General features: G+C 46.8%; 2 protein-coding genes across 3 annotated transcripts in view; both read right to left on the reverse strand.

The window, feature by feature from the left end:
- The window catches only part of LOC119171474 (uncharacterized), a 168,251-nt gene that overhangs the window by 106,535 nt on the left and 40,489 nt on the right, over positions 1-21,227 (reverse strand). The window lies entirely within an intron of this gene.
- Positions 2,337-6,514, reverse strand: LOC142814630 (uncharacterized). The gene is made up of 2 exons (XM_075893687.1): positions 6,337-6,514; positions 2,337-2,905 (listed from the first exon to the last, which is right to left on the reverse strand). Exons 1-2 carry the CDS (start codon positions 6,373-6,375, stop codon positions 2,543-2,545), a joined length of 402 nt encoding a protein of 133 aa, XP_075749802.1. The 5' UTR covers positions 6,376-6,514; the 3' UTR covers positions 2,337-2,542.

Raw genomic sequence — 21,227 nt, forward strand, 5'->3', positions numbered from 1 at the left:
TGGACGCTACTGGCATATAGCCTGATCCTCACAAAGTGCGTGCAGTCCACGAGTTTCCAACTCCTCGTACCCCTTCTGATGTCTCAAGCTTCCTGGGGCTGTGTTTCTATTTCAGACAGTTTATTGAACACTTCGCAGAAATTGCTCGTCCTCTCACCGGTATTCTTAAAAAGGACAGCCCTTCCAGTTGGGGACCTGAGAAAGCTCAGGCATTTTGCACACTTACGAGTCGCCTTGTGAGTCCACCCATTCCGAGTCATTTTGACCCATCTGCTCACACAGAAATCCGTACGAATGCAAGTATCCATGATATTGCCGCTATTTTGTCCAAGCGACAGGGAGAGCTCAATCGTGTAATCGCTTATGCTAGCCGCCTTCTTTCCGCCTCAGAGCGTAACCACTCAATCACAGAACGTGAATACCTAGGCCTTGTATGGGCCATTGCCAAGTTTGGCCCATATTTGTTTGGATGGTATTTTGCCGTGGTAACAGACCATCATGCCTTACGTTGGCTCTCCTCACTCAAAAATCCTCAACGACGCCTTGGTTGCTGGGCTTTACACCTCTAAGAATACACATTTTCAGTGTCCAACAAGTCTAGACGGCTAGACAAGGACGCCGACTGTCTCTCTCGTTATCCCGTCGACCCACCTGACACCACCGAAACTGATTCAGATACTTGTGTCTTGTCGCTCAGTGATTTCATACACGTCACGAACGAGCAGCGCCGTGACTCATAGTTACGATCCTTTATACCACGCCTCACTTCAACACTATGGAACGGCTCCCTCCGTATGTTTGTTGTTCATGACGGTACTTTATATCAACGCAATATGACACCACATAGTGGTGAACTGCTCCTCGTTGTTTTTGAGCATTTGCACGATGCTCTCACCGCTAGCCATTTGGGTGTTACCGAACTTACGATCGTGTGCGAAAACGTTTCTTCTGGCCCGGCCTATACCGCTCAGTTCGATGCTATGTCTCTTCCTGCGAACTCTGTCAACACCAGAAAAAGCCTCCTCTCTCTCCTGCTGGGTACCTTCAGCCCATAGCTATCCCCAGCGAACCATTCTTTCGTGTCGGCCTGGACCTTCTTGGTCTTTTCCTGACAACGTTTGTGGGTAATAAGTAAGTGGCCGTAGTGACTGATTACACGACACGTAATGCCATTACGCGAGCCCTTCCTACGAGCTGTGCAACCAATGTCGCTGGCTTTCTTCTCCATCAAGTCATCTTACACCATGGTTCCCGGCGTCAGCTGTTGACTGATCGAGGTCGATGTTTCCATTCGAAAGTTGTCGATGACCTTCTCTGCTCTTGTGCAACGTCTCACAAGTTAAGCACAGCTTACCATTCACAAACAAACGGACTTACTGAGTGCTTGAACCGTACGCTCACGAACATGTTATCTGTGTACGTGTCTCTGAGGACCACCTGCATTGGGACTGCACGTTACCATTCGTGACGTTTGCCTATAATTTGTTGCGTCACGACATTACTGATTATTCTTCATTTTACCTGTTGTACGGCCATGACCCGCTCCTGTCTCTTGACTCGCTACACCTTCTGAAGCAAACTCAACCATGTTTTTCGCTCATGTCGCCATCAATTGCGTGGCAACGGCACGTCGCATTGTCCGTGATCAACTCCGGCATCTCAGGCCAACGAAAAGCGCCATTACGACAAGCCCCACTACGACGCGAGTTTCAGCCCTGGCTCCTTGGTCTTGCTCTGGCTGCCTTCGCGTCGTGTTGGCTTGAGTGAAAAACTCCAACCACACTATGTCGGGCCTTACCGAGTTTTTCGTCGAGTTACCAAAGTCACATACGAGATCTCGCCGCTAACCCCCAAGCCTTCGTTTACCTACTCAGCTACGGAGACTGTGCATGTTTCTCGACTAAAGCCCTACGTCACGTTCACCAATCCGATGTACCGAGACGGTGGTTTAGCCACCGGGAGTTAATGTTACGTACGTGTCGGTGCCAGTGTCAACTAGAGGCACTTCCAGCAATAAAAGAGGTTGAAGTGTCTCGAGCTCAGAACTGATTGTGTCGCACTTGCCTACGGCATCTGCAACTGTAACTGCAACTCTATGCGTATCAATATCAAGGGAGCTCACGATAGTGCGACTCAAGAGAAATTGTGGGGAATACTGGACACACTAGATGTGAAAGATGGAATGACTAATATTTTAAAGGACATCTATAAAAGTAACACGGCAGTCACTTATAAAATAAAAAAAACAGGTATCTAAACCTATACAGATACAACATGGTGTTACATATTCGACGGCTGGACGAGTGACGTGTGCCGAGGAAAGACGACGCAAGCAGTGCCAGGAAGACAATCCCCTTTTATTCACTCAACGAAGTGATTTTTATGCGCTGTCGAACCAATCAGAGTGTCGCGAAAACAAAGCAAGAGAAAGCCAATATCGCGGCAAGCAGGCAAGCTTATCAGAAAGCCAAACGAAAGAGCGTGGCAAGCTGGGCGAATGTTACAACTCGGCCAAACCTACCCATGTCGGAAGAGGATGATGCTACTTGAACAACTGAAGGTAGGAACAAGTGGCCAACATTCGAGGCAAGTTTGTCCAAGCAAGCGCTGACCGCACGTTGCACACGTCCACATTGTCCTTGTGCTTGACACGGGTGAAGACGGCGGGATGCATGGCGGCACATGCGGACACGTTGTGGTTGGCACCCGCACAGTGGACGAAGATGGCACTTGGTGTCCTCGGGCACCAACAAGCCCGCAGAGTTTTTTGGGGCTCCCAGGAGGAGGCGACGATGAGAACGAGCTTCGGTCGCCGATAGGTGCTCGGATGCCACGCATGTAGCAAGAAGGAGCTGGCAGAAGACACCTGGCGCAAGGTTGGACTCGTCAGGTGGCATGAAAGGATCTGAAACAGCTCAGTGAACAAGCGGCAGGAGCGCAGTAACTACGTCAGGAGCAACTTGACGCCCAAGTTTGGGAAAGCCGGACTGTTGAATTCACTGGGAGAAGATAACACGAAACCAAGACTACAATAGAAAAGCCAGCGCCAAAATGCATGTACACAGAATGGGAGGGAGAAAAAAGAGAAACACTAGGGAGTGCGGCTGCCAGCATTTGCATAGTGTTTGCCTTTCTTGTGCCGCACTGTGAAATCAAATTATTGGAGTGCGAGACTCCACCTCATCAAGCGGCCATTTTTGTTTGACATCTGGTTGAGTCACACCAAAGAGGAGTGATCGGTTTCGAAAACAAAGGAAGACCCTTTCAGATAACACGAGAGCTTTTCGAGGGCCCACACCAAGCAGGCGCATTCTTTTTCCATTGTGCTGTATGCCTGCTCACGAGACGTGAGCTTTCTACTCCCGTAGATCACAAGGTGTTCCTCGCCTTTTTCGTTCACTTGACTTAGAACGACGCCCATCCCGCAATCACTGGCGTCACACTGAACTAGGAAAGGGAGGGAGTAGTCTGGTGCCGCGAGAACTGGTTGGCTGACAAGAACTATTTTAATCGTGACAAACGCTGCCTTTCGAGCCGTATCCCACCGCTGCCTCCAGTTTATTTGCCTTTGACGACTTCAGAATGAGTACTTTGTCGCCTTCCTTGAAGGTTCTTGCACGTGCGGATCTGTCGTAGTACACCTTTGCACGTTGTTGAGCTTCGGCTATCTTGATATGCGCCAATTCCTGCGATTCACGTAGGCGCTTCAACAACGTCGGCACGTACTCGACCATTGTTTTGTCCACGAATTTGTCTTCCCACTTTTTTTTCAACAACGTGAGAGGGGAACGAAGCGCTCGGCCGTAAACGAGTTCCGCCGGCATGAAACCTGTCGCTTCGTGAGTGACGGTGCACAGAGCAAAGAGCATCGCGGGAATAGCAGCGTCCCATTCGGTGCCCTTCTCGAAGCAGAGCACACGCAGAATTCGCTTCATTACTGAATGAAGTTTTTCGACCGAATTACTCTGCCGATGATAGACAGAGCTGTGGTGAATAGATATGCCGCACTTCTTGAGGAATGTCGTGGTAAGCGTGCTTGTGAAAACAGATCCTTGGTCGCATTGGATTTCACTGGGGAATCCAATTCTAGCAAATACAGCGAGTAGCGCGTTAACAACTGCTGTGGAGCTTAATTCGGGCAACACCACTGCTTCGGGAAACTTCGTCGTGGGGCAAATGAGCGTGAGCAAGTACCTATTGCCTGCCACTGTTACTGGTAAGGGCCCTACAATGTCGATTACTAATTCGCGAAAAGGTTCTGCAATCAAAAGTACTTCGACCAAAGGCGCCTTGAGTCGTTCGTTTGGCCGTCCCATCCTTTGGCAAATGCTGCAGGAGCGCACCCAGTTCTCGAGGTCCTTGAAGCACATCGGCCAGTAGTAACCATTCAGCAGCTTGCTCTTGGTCTTGTTTATTCCTAAATGACCAGCCCAGCTGTCCCTGTGAACCAAACCCAGCAGCACAACGCGATACCTTTGGGGGACTACAAGCTGCTCGAAACATCGACCTTTTTTGTTCTTGAATTTTCTGTACAAGAAGCCGTCATTGACACTGAACAACACTGGTCCTTTTTGTTTCCGTCTCGATCTTTCCCAGCAAGTCTGTAGTGACACGTCGTTTGCTTGCTCCATCTTGAGAGCGCTTTTGTCAACTTTAGCCAGAAGCTGAAAATTTTCACTGACTGGGCTTATCGATTCGCCTCAGGACGCGGAAGTGACGGGAGTGGTGTTATCAGTGCTTTCAGTGGCTGGCGTGGCTGCGGCGCTTGCGCTCGTTGCAGCAGTTTGCGCCGGAGCACTGTTGGCACTGTCAGCTGCAATTTCCGCGGCACGAGTAGCGCTGGCTGTGTGCGTTCTCGTGTGGGACCTAGTGACCACCATTGTGGGGTTCGCATTAAGTTGCATTCCTGCATTTTGGAAGACCCTTCTCGATCTGATAGAAAAAATGCACGGGATTTTTCGAGGGAGCTTGTTCGAAACAGCCGCTTCAGTCTGAAATTTCCCGAAAGGACCTTGCATTTCAATTCTTGCCACCGGCAAGCACTTCGTGTCGGCTTCTAGTGCCTGGCGCACCCACACACGCGATCCGGTGAAGTGCTCGGGCTGAACAAATGACGGTTGGACGATATGAAATGTCGCTCCTGTATCACGCAGAACCTTGCAACTGCTGCCGTTCACCACCATGTCATACGTGTAGGGTGAGAGCAAGTCGCTGTCCTCTGTCAGCAAATTAGCAGACACATTGGGCTGCCTGCAGCCTGCGGCGATGTGGCCTGGTTGATGGCATTTATAACAGGTCAACGGCCGTTTTTCTTCAAACTTGGAACTCTTGAGTTCGCTCGCGTTGACCGTGTGCCCTTGGGGGTGGGGGGGGAGACGTTGTCGGGTTTCGTTTGGTTGCCTTCTCTCGCTCCTTTCTGAAATTTCTCGAAAGTCCCGACGGTCTCTTTCGCAGGTCTTCCGAACTTCCCATCTTACCGGAACAGTACTCGTCAGCCAAACTAGTTGCCATTTGCAACGTTTCGACGTTTGGCTTGTCCTGAATACAAAGGCGCGTTTGCTCCAGAATCGATGCATAAAATTGCTCTAGCGCAATCAGTTCAATCACACGTTGCTTGTCCTCGTATGCGTTGGCACTTTTAAGCCAATCTTCTAACAAGCTCACGCATTTGTAGCCGAACTCGGAGTATGACTCCTTTTGACTACGCCTTGTGTTACGATACTTCATCCTCAGAGCTTCTGTGGACAAGCTGTACCTTTTACTGAGCTGAAGCTTCACTTTTTTGTAGTCACTTGCATCTTCATCTCTCATTCTTTCGACTATGTCAGTTGCTTCGTTGGGAAGCAATGTCAACAGGCGTTGCGACCAGGTTTCTTTATGAAGTGCTGCCCTAATACACGTTCTCCCGAAGTTGACGAGATACAAAGTGATATCACTGCCAGCCTTGAAAGGTTGCACGCACCCGCGCATGCCGAAGCTATCATTGCGTTCAAGGTTCTGCAGTTGCATTTCTTTCAACTTCAGTTCTACTTCTTGCTGTTTCAATTGCAGGGAGACTGCCTTCCAACATTCCTCTGCTTCGTCATCTTCCGCTCCGCAGGTAGATATTGCCTCGATAATTTCAGGCTTGCGCATTGACTTCTGCACTTTGATGCCCAACTCTTCAGCTAGACACACAAGGTTGGGCTTCGTTAGCGACCCGAGATTCATGACTGCTGATAACAAAAGTAACTCTTATACGTAATACTTAAATCTAGCAAAGTAAAAAAAAAATCCTCTACTACCAAGAAAATGTCACCCATGCTCCCAATAAAGTCAAACAAGCCGTGCTCTCACCAAACGAACGCCAAGGGCCACTGCCGACGCACGCTCCATCCCACCGCTGCCACCAGCTGTTACATATTCGACGGCTGGACGACCGACGGGTGCCGAGGAAAGACGACGCAAGCAGTGCCAGGAAGACAATCCCCTTTTATTCACTCAGCGACGCGCTTTTTATGCACTGTCGAACCAATCAGAGGGTGGCAAAAACAAAGCAAGAGGAGCCGGTACCGCGGCAAGCAGGCAGGCTTATCAGAAAGCCAAACGAAAGAGCGTGGCAAGCTGGGTGAATGTTACAACGGGCTTGGACAGGGGTGTCTCTTGCCACCTTTCTTATTTATGCTTAATCTGCAAGGATTAGAAGCTAAATTAGAGAGGAGTAGACTCGGCTTCAGCCTCTTTTTTTCTAAGCAAGAAAAGCACGTTGAACAGTCATTACCAGCATTGATGTATGCACATGATATAGTATAAATGGCCAACAACAAGGAAGATCTAAAGAGATTGATAGACATCTGTGGTAATTAGGGAGATAGGTTAAATTTGAAGTTCAGTAGGGAAAAATTGGCAATCACGATTTTTAATGTTAAAAAAGGCAGTGAGCATAAAATATGGGAAGGTACACTGGAAATAGTGGATAAACACAAATATTTTGGCATACGGATAAATAATGGGGCTGTGTGCTTAAGGAAGCATGAAAGATACGTAATGACTATGGGCAACAGAAACGCAGGCGTAATGAAAAATAGGGCAATGAGGAACTACAATAGGTATGACGTTGTGAGAGGGATATCGAAAGGTGTCATGGTCCCAGGTTTGACGTTCAGTAATGCAGTCTTGTGCATGAGATCAAAGGTTGAATCAAGATTTGAAATAAAAAAACCTGGTCTAGGTAGATTTGCTTCGGGAGCACACGAAAATACCCCAAATCAGGGGGAACAGGGTGACATCGGATGGCCAACGTTTGAGGGCAGGGAAGCTAGCAGCAAGATAGACATTGAGGACCGATTGAGAAAAATGGGACAGGAGCTTTGGGTTAGGAAAGCTTTCAGCTACTTGTACATGAAGAATGTTGATACTAAATGGAGGAAGCAAACTCAATAATTGTCAAGCAAGTATTTAGACAACAGCAGAATACCAAGCCAAAAGGAAACATCGGTTAAGAAGGAGGTGAAGGAAATAGAGAGGAACATGCAAAGAATCGGGATGCTTATAAATCATCACTGGAGACCTACCGAACTTTCAAGCGGCAAATTGCAAAAGAAAATTTTGGGGGTAGTCTTCTGCCGTTTGAGGCCAGGACAGGAGTATTGCGGACCAAGACGTACCGAGCCAAATACAAAGGCACAGACATGTTATGTAGTGCATGTGGAGAGGAGGAGGAAACAGCTGAACATTTCGTAATGTTCTGTAAAGGGCTTCACCCTATAGTCCAAGATAATGGCGCGGAAGTCTTCAAAGCATTGGGGTTTAGGGACAGTGAAGGCAAAATAGAATTTAAATGGGTAGAAATAACCAGGAGGAGGCTAACTGATTGGTGGCTACAATCAAGGCACGAGTGAAGCTTAGTACTTCAATATTTTAGTGATTGTACTTAACTTTACCCGATCTAAAGGGCACAGCCGTATACATACATCCAACCATCCATCCACGTGCGTCACGCGGCACGCTTTCGTCACTTTCGTAATGCGCCACCAACATGCCCGCGTACCTATCAACTCAGTCGACGACCGCTGCCGTGTTTCCCCGTGCTTCCGCCCATTCATTTTTGCCTCACGATGCAAGTTGGAGCAATTATCAGCTGCTGGTCAGGCAAGTTGATTTAGCAGTCCATGAAGAGAGAGCAGAGTGTCAGGGTGTTTTCCTTGCCAAAAGTTATTACCTAAAATTTAGAATGCACACTGCGATTTTCCGAAAACCACCGACACGTTTGGCTGGCGTAGGTTAACAAAAGTGACTTCAAGAACCTCAATGATACTTGGGTCTTCAGATGTAACTTCATTATGGGTAAGTGCCATCCAAGCACGTACCTGCAAACAGAGATAGCTTATCGTAATTACTCTACATACAAACTTGTCCGTGACCACTGCTTGCACAATCGGCATGTCAAGGAGGTGGTTGCAATAGTGATGACCATTGTGGGAATTTGGGTATTGCATTAAAACAAACTATGAAAATGGATGTGAAACAATCTTCATTCATTCGCAGTTTGAAGCAAAACGCGAATAAGTTCCCAGTAGGTTAACATTCCGATCGGTTTGAGTTGGGGGGTCAGGTTTTTTAAACATTGGTCAATTGATTCCCTAAAACAGTCTCGATCATTTTTAGGGACTCAACTGTACATTAGCACACATGAAAAGTAATATACAAGGTGAAAAAAAAATGTCCAAACAACCGTGAAAAAAAAAACGTGACCGAAATAACCGCAGCACACATCACGCGAAGTCTCTACCTCGTACAATTTTTCCTTGCCTGTTTCCACAAATGTCAATCAAAAAGGCTGAACATCAGCACTGTTTAAAACACTTGGAGAGTTGCGCTGCAGAAGCTACTCTAGTGGCGCGGGCTGCCGTAATATATTTAAATAATTGTTAATATTATATCCATTGTAAACTTGCCTTGCTATGCATAATGACTCGCTTTTGATGGGAGCTACTGCGCTTTGCACATCCACTTTTAAAATTGTGGCTCGAGAGACTTTCGCTTTTTGCTAGTTCCTTAGCTCGTTAAAGTACAATGACAAAAAATCACACTGCTTCCCTTCTAACATCATGCACACCCACAGACGACGAGCCCTCAACAAACCGCGCTGCAGCATGCGAACTGCTGTAGGTGCCCAAGGAGGTACCTGGGCTTGGCGGGAGGGGGCGACAATGGCAGAAGTCACATCACATGAACACTATATATTCGTGGCATTGATGCCAGCCCTAAACATTTATCCCTAGATCTAGAAATTTTGGCATCTTTTTTAAATATAGGGATTCTTCAAAGGCTTTGGAACTAATCCATTACACAGCCTAATGGCACACGTTACTGAGTAATATGCCTTTTTAACAACAAAGGTCATTAAAAATAGTAATTTTTACTATTTTCTGCTAGAGTTAAGGTCACGTTATTACTTCACATAATATATGCATTCACTGAAACTGAATACAGGGGGAAAATAAAATTCATCCTCATAAGTATTAAAAATAGCTAAAAGAGTGATAGAAATATTGGATCAAGTGTGAAGCTGATCGAAGGTACACATTATGGCTATCAGTCAGTAGAAAATAGTCTCAGTACATCAAGTGCCAATTATTCAACGCTGATAGCAAATGTGGAAAACTAGAAATGGTCCATCACTACCTCGAAGGCTGCAAGCACAAGAAAGGCTTTACAGGCTTCCATTTGACCCGAGTAATCTAGTATTAAGTGAAGAGGCAAAGTGAACTTGGCAAATCAATGGCGCAAGCGAAAGCATCTGCCTGCTAAAACTAAACATGGAGGTGTGCGTGAATGCGGAGTGTTATGATGTTTGTCACATGTAAAAGAATAGCTTTCGTGATAACGTTTTCATAGAATGAAGCAAGGCTGTGCAAAGTTGTCTGTTTTGTATTTAATGAAGAGGAGATTGTCACACATGTGGAAATATGCCAATCCAGCACAGGCTCCAAAATGATGCCCAATGGAGGAAGATGACGTCGTTGTTATAGATGCTCGAGCTGCCGTGTTGCTCAGCAATCCTGTGCGTTCTGTGCAGCGTTAGCTGGATCAGCTCTTACAGAATAAAACCTCCCCGTAACATCTTTTTTGGTGGAGGTGCTGGTAATGTGTCAAGGACTGCGAAGAGAACTTAATTGTGGTTGCCAGAACAGAAACGTAGGCAAAATAGTATTTGGCTTTCATTGGCCACTCGGACTGTAGAAAACATGGCAGGTGTGAGAACTCTAAGCATGATCAAAGCGTAGAACTCATAATTGATAAGTGAGCACCAGTGTCTATCACATCAGTAACAGGCAGGCCATCCAAGGAACACTAAAAGAAAATAGCGCCTAGAATAAGTAGTCGGGAAGGGGTTAACAGTCAGAGTCGTGCATGGAGCGCCACGTTCAGGAGCTGCACTCGTTAGTTTCCATGGGGGATGTACAGAATAAGCTTATGACGGAGAACGATGGCACTGAGGGGATTGTGACTAGCGACCCCGAGGCGACAGCTACACGAAAACTTCTGCGGGTGATGACATCTGCGTAGGACAGTTTGGAGCGTAGAGCTGAATCGCATTGTGAAGGGGCTTAAAGGTGGTCATCCGGACAAGTGAATTGCGTATACTGTCGGCGATCCCGATGGCAATTACAAGGAAAACTTGGCTGGGAATACCACAATGATGGGAATTGTGCTTAACACGAGAGCAATAAAAATACATCGGTTGATCATCTTGCTTAGACAAATTTCGGTAGCACGATGGGAACCTAGGTGCGGAAGTAGCAGCAGTAACAAGCGGAGTGGCGTGGTGCTCTGGCGGGGTGCAGAAATGTGGTTTTGAACTCAGTTGAACTGCGACACACTTTGACTGTCGCTAAATAGGCGAATCTCTGCTTTCGCCAGCATCCCCATAGAACTATAAAATCATTCTCTGGCATGCACTTTCACACTATGAGTGTGTTCCTAGTGCCAGGCATGACTGCCAGATGACAAAAAAAAGCAATGTGTGAGCGCAAGTCGGAATGGGATTTTAGCACTACGGTGATGCCAGCTGAAAGCAAAGATTTGCCTAGTGACAGTAAAGGCATGTTGTAGTTCAATCGAATCGAAAGCCACATTTTCTGCTGTTTCCGTTTCTTTCCATCGTGATAGTATGTAGCAGATAAAGTTGCTTCGACAGACAGCATTGCAGGTGCTGCAAACATTCTGGACTGTCCAGAAAGGTCTTCCAACGTTTCACAAGGAGGGAGCATGATTTTCCAGGAGAGGAAACTCGCGAAATATGCTTATAGCCATGCTCAGGCTGAGAAGTTTAGCATTTGAATTGAGAACCCTCTGCTAGCATGGCAGTTCAGGGTGTGTCTTCACTGCGCTTGCGACAGATGAAGCTATGTGCTACTTAAATATGGTGGCGTGCTGAACTCTGTTTTCTAGTGTATGTCCAAAAAGCCCGGAACAAATTGAAGGCCACTGCGAGAACCACCTCACCACTTAATTTTTACTTTGGTATCTAAAGACATGCTTGTTTCCATTCTATACTGTGCATGAGTAACGAGGTGGGGTGGTGGTGTTCATCTGCTATACAAGCTTGAAGCCCCGTACGCTGAGCTAGCAGTGCGTGGTAAGAGTTCAGCGTGCAGCAAAAATGATATTTGTACGAGGCACTGAACATTACCACAGTTCATTCCTGTTTACAACTGTGCTGATCAATCGAGTTGCTGGGTGATACACGCAAGAGAAATTACTACAGTGCAATAGACTTTTTTTTTTATAAAGATAGGCTAAATACAGTGTGGCGTGGAGCCAACTTACACATTTCAAATTGTTGATAGAATCGCTAATGGCGATGGTCAATGACACATTTGGTCATATTAATAGACACCAAAAATTTCCTTACTTCCATATATAATATATGCCAACTTAAAAAGTTACTTCAATGAAAATGAAGAGGTGAAGTCAAGGAATGTAGAATGGGCTTGAATTGTAAAGCTTTCCCAGTATTGTAGTCCCCATGATCCAAATAGCAGAACAGTAAACTGGTTGACAGAATAAATGAATATTACATAATTTAAAGTTCACCTGGCTGTTTTCTACGAAATGAAAACTGGTGTTTTTGTACATTATACTTATTTTCACGTATATATCACAATGAATACAATGCCATTAATATAGTATGATTTACGTCCTCTGTATCTTCCGTGGCTTATTATCCATCGGTTTTCATTCATGCTGTATAAACGAAAAAAAATCGTATATATGTTAGTTGACTACGTTCGTGTTATCTCGTATTTACGCTGTTGCCGTTATTCTGTATCATAAAGGATGTACTACCGAAAGCCGTGTACACAGATGTCGTGTTTATGTTGCACGGTGATATATTTTGTCTATTTAAGTCAGCAGGGGCTACGAGGATTTATAGCAAATATATTTCATCAATCAAGATGTACGGCTCGCTGCACCAACACATCCAGCTCAAGAACCTAGGCCGTGGCCTTCATTGGGACGTCGTCACCACTTGCCACGCTCATTTCCCCCCATTTCTTTGGCACCAAAAGAAAGAAAATACATTGAGAAAAACAAGAGGTGGGGGGTCTCAATTGCAAGTGCGAAAAACAATATAGAGAGGGTGGTCCCAATCACAAACATCGGCGTTGTTGTCTTATAATAGCTTGGAGTGGCTGAACACACGAAGGCAGAGTGTCCCTTTGATATGAGAGTATCAAAGTGGGAGTGCAAATACTCACGAAATTTAGTGTCATAAAAAAGTCACAGCTTTGCCGCAAAGGCAAAGCAATGAACCCGATAGCAACAAATTGGAAGATCATGCACAGATTGGCAAGCAGATGGAAATGTGCCCTGCGTTTCTCATGCACAAATGACGCACGAAAGGTACTTACGGGTTAAGATTAACACGAATAAGCGTCTCGGTTGTTACTTAGCTGTGTCTTAAAAGCGTGCCCTTTTCGCAAACGGAGACTGTGCAACGATTGCAGTGACCTTTGTGCGCCCAAGAACTTTAACAAAATAGTCCTAGTGAAAGCCCAATGCCAGCCAAGACGTACAATCCTCCCCACCCCGAGATAAAGGCGTGCCCAAGAGCGTCCACTTTCCACGCGCCAGCGTGGGAGATGAGAGCGCGCTCATCACTCTATCTTGCTGATAATGCTGAAAACATGATAGTTCCCCCCAAGAGGCCCGTCAACAGCAGTAAGTGGTAGATATAAATTGCTTACCGTTTGAACGTTGAAGGAGGTGCTCCTCGGTGGCTCTGTGGTTAACGTTGCATTCACGACTCGGAGGTCCCATATTCGATTTCGTGCACCTGAATCTCTTTTCTGAATTATTTTTCTTTCTTGCGTTTATATTTATATAGATATATATACATATACAGTGAGTGACGGTGACGCCGGTGGCAAGATATAGTAGAGAGTGTCCATATAGTTGCTATCACAATAAAGCAACGAGCAAAATCTTTTTTTTTTTTTTTCAAACCACTTGCGTATGTTTTTCTGGGTCACACGTGAACAGACAGGCTGCGGAGCTGGCTGCCACGAAAGCGCGGGTCAAAGCTTTGCTCGCTATTATCACAAGAACGACAAAACGCTTCTATAATTTTTCATATTTTTACTGCCTTTAATATACTGCTACGTTAGCCGCATACCCTCGTAGCTCGCAGATTGCTACCGCATCGCCATGACCGTGGTTTTGTGGGCTGGGGTTGTGGCACGGTAGCTCTATTTTCAACCCGTGTGCGCTAACTACGCATGTGCTTACAAACTAAGTCGTTTTGTGCAATCTATGATCGCATCTACCACAGTTTTCTCCACATAGTTTGCGGAAAGCAGCAATGCTTTGACTGGTCGAGCCTTGTACGCACGCACACTTTGAGATTTCTCTCAGTTACATCGTCCCCATACACGATCGTGTCAAGAACGATCACCGTTGCGGCAACGACAACCACACGCACAGTAGAAGACATTGTGTGCGCTGGCCGCACGTGTACTTCTCAAGTTCGAGCACGCTGTTCTCAGCCTTTATTCAGCGATTTTGTTACCGAATTTAATATCACTAGCCGAGATTAGGAAAGGTCTTCAGAACATTTGAATCTTGGTCCAATGAACACAGTAGAATTTGGCTGAGGAATTTCACAAATTCGTACAAATTCTACTGGTCCAATGGACACAGTAAAATTTGGATGAGGAATTTCACAAAAGCCTGGAGCATATTGACCTGCATTTTTGTCAATGTGGACAGATCACGCACAGAAATTTTCATTTCCGGGAGATTTTCATGAGAAGCTTACAAACGGAACAAACGGTCGAAGTCCGGGAGTCTACCAAACAATCGGGGAGACTTAGCAGGTATGCAACCTCCGCCCGGACTGCCTCCACGACGGTCTCCTTGACGCCACGACGGGACATTCAACACCAGGACAGCAAAAAACCACCCAACAGCAAAGCATCAAGGTACACTCAGTGTTGACAATCATTCACTGTACCACGTATCTTTTCCCGTCACCCTACAACGGACCCTACATGGTCGTCCATCTCAACGACAACTTCACTCTGCGCATGAACGGGAACGACGTCAGCGTCTCCATCGACCGGCTCAAGCCCGCATATTTTAGTGTGAACGAACCGGGCAGTGCCACTCCTTCTATAGGCATCTATCCACAGCCACCTACGTCGCAGCCCGTTCCTTTCTTTGACAGGCTTTCAACGCCTGATACGTTTACCAGATATCTACAGACCCTGAGCTCTGCACTCCACAGGGGAGAGGGGGGTGCGTGTGTGTGTGATGTGGCTACCACTTGCGCACAAACTTGCGCAGCCTAGCGTGACATGGCCACTTGTTTCAAAACCTTTTCGATAAAGGACAGTGCCACCGCAGCATTATTGGAGGCTTACATCACCATTGGTGGCTATAAACCCAAGCTGACAAGTTTGGAAGTTATAAGTGTGGCAGCTTGGGCTAGTTGGTATGGCATGACGATAGTTATAGCGCGAGAACAAAATGACGACACAGAGACAAGAAGGACACGTGTCCTTCGTGTCCTTCTTGTCTGTGTCGTCGTTTTGTTCTCGCGCTATAACTATCATCTTGGAAGTTATCTTTGTTACTCCAACCGTTCGAGCACAACGTCGACATGCTCGCCACGCTGCTGCTACTACGCTAATAAACAGTTATGTTTTGTGCTGAAATGTGTCCTTCCATTCACATGGCATCCCACAATCGTATTTACAACCTACTATACTTATTATTATAATGTAGACGGAATCATCTCACCACGATTCCCAACCGGATATGCTGTAAAAAGCAGCTTTGCTAAGAAAGATAACGTGCATTTGGGGCACGGCTTTCATTGTTTTATCTCCGAAACCCTGTGATCTGCTTCGCCACCGTATAGACTACTTAGTCAAATAGATAGAACGGCTACATTGAGAAAATACCTTTCAAAGAAAATTCGAAGATACAAAAAATAAGTGCATTGCTCTCTTTCATACTAGAAGAAAACAAACTTAATTCCAAGGTTTTGTACACCGAAGACCAAAAGTTACTCTATGGCACCAAAAACGAATTCATAGTAATACTTCATATATGTAGCCTGTCCCGCAACTTGAGCAAGATTTTGAAAATGAAAGGCACTTCAAAGGCAAATTGAATCGAACGTATACTATTCGCACTAGCCTGTAGATACTCTGACTATTCTTTATTTCCTTGTAAGCTAACTAATTACCAAAAATTTTAATTTCGCTAAATCCCCAAAATATGACCTCTGAGCTATAGAGCCCTTTCGGAAACCACTGACTCAATTGTTTCCTATACAATACATGTTACACTGTTATTTTTGCCAGGTTGTGAAAAACCCAACAAAAGCACGCTCGCGGTTCGTCACGTGGATTTTTAGTTTTCTCAAGCCTTCTTTACAATTCAAAAAAAAGAATAATTAAGATACAGCGTGAAAAATATATATTGTACAGAAAACAATTGAGTCTGTGGTTTCTAAAAGTGCTCTACAGCTCCGTGGGAGTATTTTGGGTTTTCAGCCAAGAAATTAAAAAAGATGGCAATTAATTATAAATAAGTAATTAGCTTAGGGGGAAACAAAAATCACCTGAGTATCTACAGGCTCGTGAGAATAGTATACGTTTAGTTCAATTCCCCTCTGAAGTGTCTTTCATTGTCAAAATCCTGGCTCAGGTTATCGGGACCCCTGTATGTATACACACATACACACACACACATACACACACACACACACACACACACACACACACACAAACACACACATATACACAGAGAGAGAGAGACAGAGATATATATTCTAACGAAGAGGAAGTACTCCGGCGCAGAGGCAGCAGCATGGAGCGAGCAGCAGAGGCTCGAGCTCGTGAACTGCGGCTGGTGATCACCTCTCACGCAACCCCTTGGCAACTGTAAAGATCTCTCCCCTGCCTGCGACGAGGCTTTCAACACCTTGCGACGGCTTCTCACGACACCACCCATTCTACGCTATTTAGATCCTGAAGCTCGAACTGAAATCCAAACCGACGCCAGTGGTGTAGGCTTGGGTGCTGTGACAGCGTAAACCGGAGCGTACGGATTACATCGTGGTGTATGCTAGTCGCACACTCATTAAGGAAGAGAGCAACTACAGCGTCACAGAAAGGGAGTGTTTGGCCATTGTGTGGGCCCTTAGAAAGCTTCTCCCATATCTGTATGGCCCTTCTTTTGACGTCATGACCGACCACCATGCGCTGTGCCGGCATACGACGTTAAAAAACAAATCTGGCCACCTCGCTCGCTGGGCATTGAAAATCCAAGATTATGACATACGCGTGGTTTATTCGTCAGGACGGAAGCATGCTGACCCTGGCGCCCTTTCCCATTCCCCCCTTGCTCAGAATGCCATAGCTGACTTCGCTTGCGATCCCACATAGTCATTTCTTGCCTTTGACACCATTGCTATCGAACAACACAATGACCCGTGGACTGCGTCTCTTCTCAATCGTCTCTCCGACACTTCTGAACTCCCAAAGACGAGAACGCTCCGGCGTCAAGTTCCACACTTCTCGACACGTGACACGCTTCTCTATCGACGCAACTACGCACCAGAAGGACGCAAGTGGCTGCCCGTCGTTCCACGAACCCTGAGGTCGCAGATCTGTTCCTCTTTCCACGCTGACCCACAATGTGGCTACGCAGGAGTCTTCAAGACCTTCGAAAGGCTTCCGACACCCTTACTATTGGCGTGGTATGTATACCTTCGTACGCAACTTCGTCCGCTCTTCTGCCGAATGTCAGCACCGAAAATCTGCATCGCACGCCTCCACCTTTACAATGCCCTTCCCGACCCTTCGAATGGGTCGGAACAGATCTCCGACTGGCAACAGGTGGATAATAGTTGCTTGACGCGCAAAGCTGAGCCCGCTGCTTTTCAAACCGCTACAGCACAGGAGGTTGCCACTTTCCTACTGCCTCGTTTTGTGTTGGATCATGGAGGCCCTCAAGAACTCCTCAGCGACCGTGGCCGCGCCTTATTGTCCAAGGCCATTGAACAATTGCTCGCTGAGTGTGCTATTGTACATCGCACATGTATTCCTTAACACCCTCAAACCAATGGGGCTACCGAGCGCTTTAATCATACACTCGGTGATATGCTCTTTATGTACATGACACCTGATCACTCTAACTGGGAATGAGTTCTCCCATTCACTGCATACGCCTATAATACAGCAACGCAAGCAACAACAGGTTTCTCCCTTTTTTACCTCCTCTACGGCCGTCAACCCTCCACATCATTGACACCAATCTGCCCTATCGACCAGACGCGTCCGAGTGCCTGCCGATCTTGGACGCTGCTAGACACGCAGAAGAATGTCGGCAGTTAGCTCGTCGCTTTACCTCCGACGACCAAAACCTGCAAAAAGCAATTCATGATGCCCAGACCTCAATTCCCGTTTTTCTTCCAGGTGCCCTTGTGTGGCTGTCAGTGCCACATCGCACACCTGGGCTCTCTTGCAAACTGCTGCCAAAGTACGATGGGCCATATCCTATTCTCGAACAGACTTCTGCAGTAAATTATCTCATTGAGCCTCTTACGCCACCGTAAGACTTGCGACGTCACAACCGTGAAGTTGTACACGTCCAGAAACTCAAGCAGTACCATGGTTCTACGTCACCTGCACAGGACTAAGTCGCCAGGATGGCTTCTTTTTTTCCGCGGGGCCATTGTAACGAAGAGGAAGTACTCCGGCACAGAGACACGAGCATTGGGCGTGCAGTAGAGGCTCGAATTCGTGAACTGCGGCTGGTGCATCGCCAAGCTAGCAACAACCTTCCTGCTCAATAAATCTCCTTTGTAATATATATATATATATACTGACACGAGCATGTAGTAGGTTTCTGGCTGTTGCGTGGCTAGTTTCTTCATTACTTATGGGCGTCGAAGGACTGGAGAAAGACTACGATGAGTTCGTTGTGCTCGATCGAAGCTGTTCAGCTATTTGCTACACTGTTACTTGCACTGATTTTATTACCGTGACAAACTGGTGGAGCTGCTGGGTACAATCCTAATTTGCTAGTTTAAACTCAAGCCACTTCTAGCTTCTGCCACCACTTCAACGATTTCAGAGGAAAACCTGGCACATTGCCTCAGCTGCCGCTTGCTAGGACTACCTCTTTAATTCGGTCCCTTGAGCTCGGCAAGAATGACCACCACAATGGCAAGTCAGACGCAAGAGAGCAACGTAGCCCAACTCACATCCACCCCAAGCGTAGTCTACACAGCATGCACTCCAAAGCCGTTTCATGATGATGTGTTCGAGGACGTCGATGACTGGCTAGATTACTTCGATCGGGTTGCAGCCATCAACGAATGGAATGAAACCAAGAAGCTTCGCTACATCTATTTCGCAATTAAAGACTATGCTCGCATCTGGTATGAGAACCATGAGCCGTCTATAACCAACTGGCAAGAATTTCAGTGACAGCTAGGACAGGCATTTAGACATCCTGAAAGGAAAGAAAAAGCCGAGCAGGCTCTGCAGAGCCGCGTTCAGAAGCCGAATGAAAACGAGGGTATGTTTGTCGAAGACGTCACGCTTGTTTAAGCGCGCTGACCGGAGAAGGATGAGATAAAATAAGTTCAACTTCTCCTGCAGGGTGGCGAGGAGCAACTTTTTGCTGGACTCATAACGCAAGCCCCCAACCACTGTTGATGAGTTCATCGCTGAAGCTACTACCATGAAACGAGCACTTCAGCAACGCTCTCTGCAGTACGACCGCCAAGCTTCTGTCGCCGCGCTGTTACTTTTCACCTGTGGACAGGACCTATCAGCACTCCAGGGGCTTGTACGGAATGTGGTCCGCGAGCAGCTCGAAAACGTTCATCCCACTTCTACTCACCCAAGTGCGACGATTCTGTGTGACATTATTCATGATGAACTCGGGAATGTAACCCAACGATTGCTCCCAATGCGTTCGGAAGCTCCAGCTCTGTCTTACGCTGAAGAATTGGGGTGTCCTCAACCTTGTACCGGACGCTGGCCACCCTCTACTTTTTCACCACCGGCCCATCAATTCGCACCTGCAAATAACTATGAGAGCACTTTCCAGTATGACGTTCCGTGTGAAGTCACGCGTAAATCTGACATATTGTGCACCTCTGAAAACAGGCCCCTCTTACTACTACTGCGGCGAAGCGGGCCATCTGTACCGCCAATGTTCGTATTGAAGGATGGGCCTTCAGGGGTTTTACCCTAACGCGCTTCGACCCAGCAACGGGGAGCGTCGTCGTGAGTTTCAGCAATACCTAGCAGCACAGCAGCCATTCTCTCGCTTACAAAGCCACCGGCCACACTCACCTTCTTCTTGGCACCTCAGCTCGTTTAGTCGTTACACCACGTTCTCTGGTGTACGAAATAGGTCCCCAAGTCCTGGCCCATGCCAGGAAAACCGAGGCCAGCGGCCTCCAGGGGTGGCGCCACTGTTGTTGCCCTAACTGACAAACACCTTCCTACCGAACTCGTTCACAACGCCGATTTCTCTGTCACGAAATTTTCTGAATGGGACGCAGCAATTTTCGCCGATATTTCTATAACTGTCAACAATCACTCGGCCACCGCACTTGTGGATACTGGCGCTGATTACTCCGTTATGAGTGGTGACTTCACGGCTGCTCTTTGAAAAGTGGCGACGCCATGGAACGGTCCGCAGATCCGTACCGCGGGTAGTCATCTAGTGACGCCGGTAGGGAGGTGCACTGCCTGAGTACATATTGGCGCTTCGACCTTCATCGGGACTTTCGTCGTACTGCAGGAATGCTCCAGACAGGTCATCTTGGGATTACACTTCCTTTGAGAATATAGGGCTATTATAAATCTCCGAGAATCGCTGGTGACATTTTCACGTAAGGCACATTCTCAGGATTGCAAATCGCTTATGATGGCGTTCCGTGTATCCGACGATTCAGTGACAGTACTGCCCCGTTTCAGTGTTTTGGTTAACAAGCTGAGTGATATCAACCGAACGGCTCTCGGAGTTGTGGAAGGCAATGTGTCCATGCTCTTGTCTCGTCAAGTATGCGTCGCCCGTGGTCTCATAGAACTGACACAAGAGCCTGCGAAAATTCTACTAACAAATTTCAGTCACGAATACCAGAAATTCATGAGACAGTGTGTCATCGCTTACTTCGAAGAAATCGGAGACTCGAAAGCCAGCTTATCACTCGTGCAACTATCTTCCGGTCCTCACGACGACAAACAGTCTCCAGTTAAGCTTTATGTGAATCGTGCACTGTCGAATTCACAGCAACAGAGTCTTCGCTTCCTCCTGCTTTCTTTCAGTGATTGCTTTGCCAGGATGTCCAAAATCAAACAAAAACCCATCGCGAAGCACGGAATCGTAACAGAGCCCAACGAAGGGACTATACAACAACATGCTTATCGTGTTTTCTGTAGAGAGCAAGACGCCATCCACGACCAAGTGCAACAAATGCTTGCTGACGACACCATGCAGCCATCTACAAACCCCAGAGAATCACCGGTTGTGTTTGTGAAAAAGAAAGACGGCACATTGCGTTTCTGTGTTATCGCAAACTGGACACCATGGCAAAGAAAGATGTTTATCCGCTTCCTCACATCGACGACTCACTCCACCGCCTTAGAAACACCCGATACTATTCATCCATGAATCTACGCAGTGGTTATTGGCAAAGTTAGGTC

The sequence above is a fragment of the Rhipicephalus microplus genome, chromosome 4 (assembly GCF_043290135.1).
Source record: "Rhipicephalus microplus isolate Deutch F79 chromosome 4, USDA_Rmic, whole genome shotgun sequence".
Classification (NCBI taxonomy): Eukaryota; Metazoa; Arthropoda; class Arachnida; order Ixodida; family Ixodidae; genus Rhipicephalus; species Rhipicephalus microplus.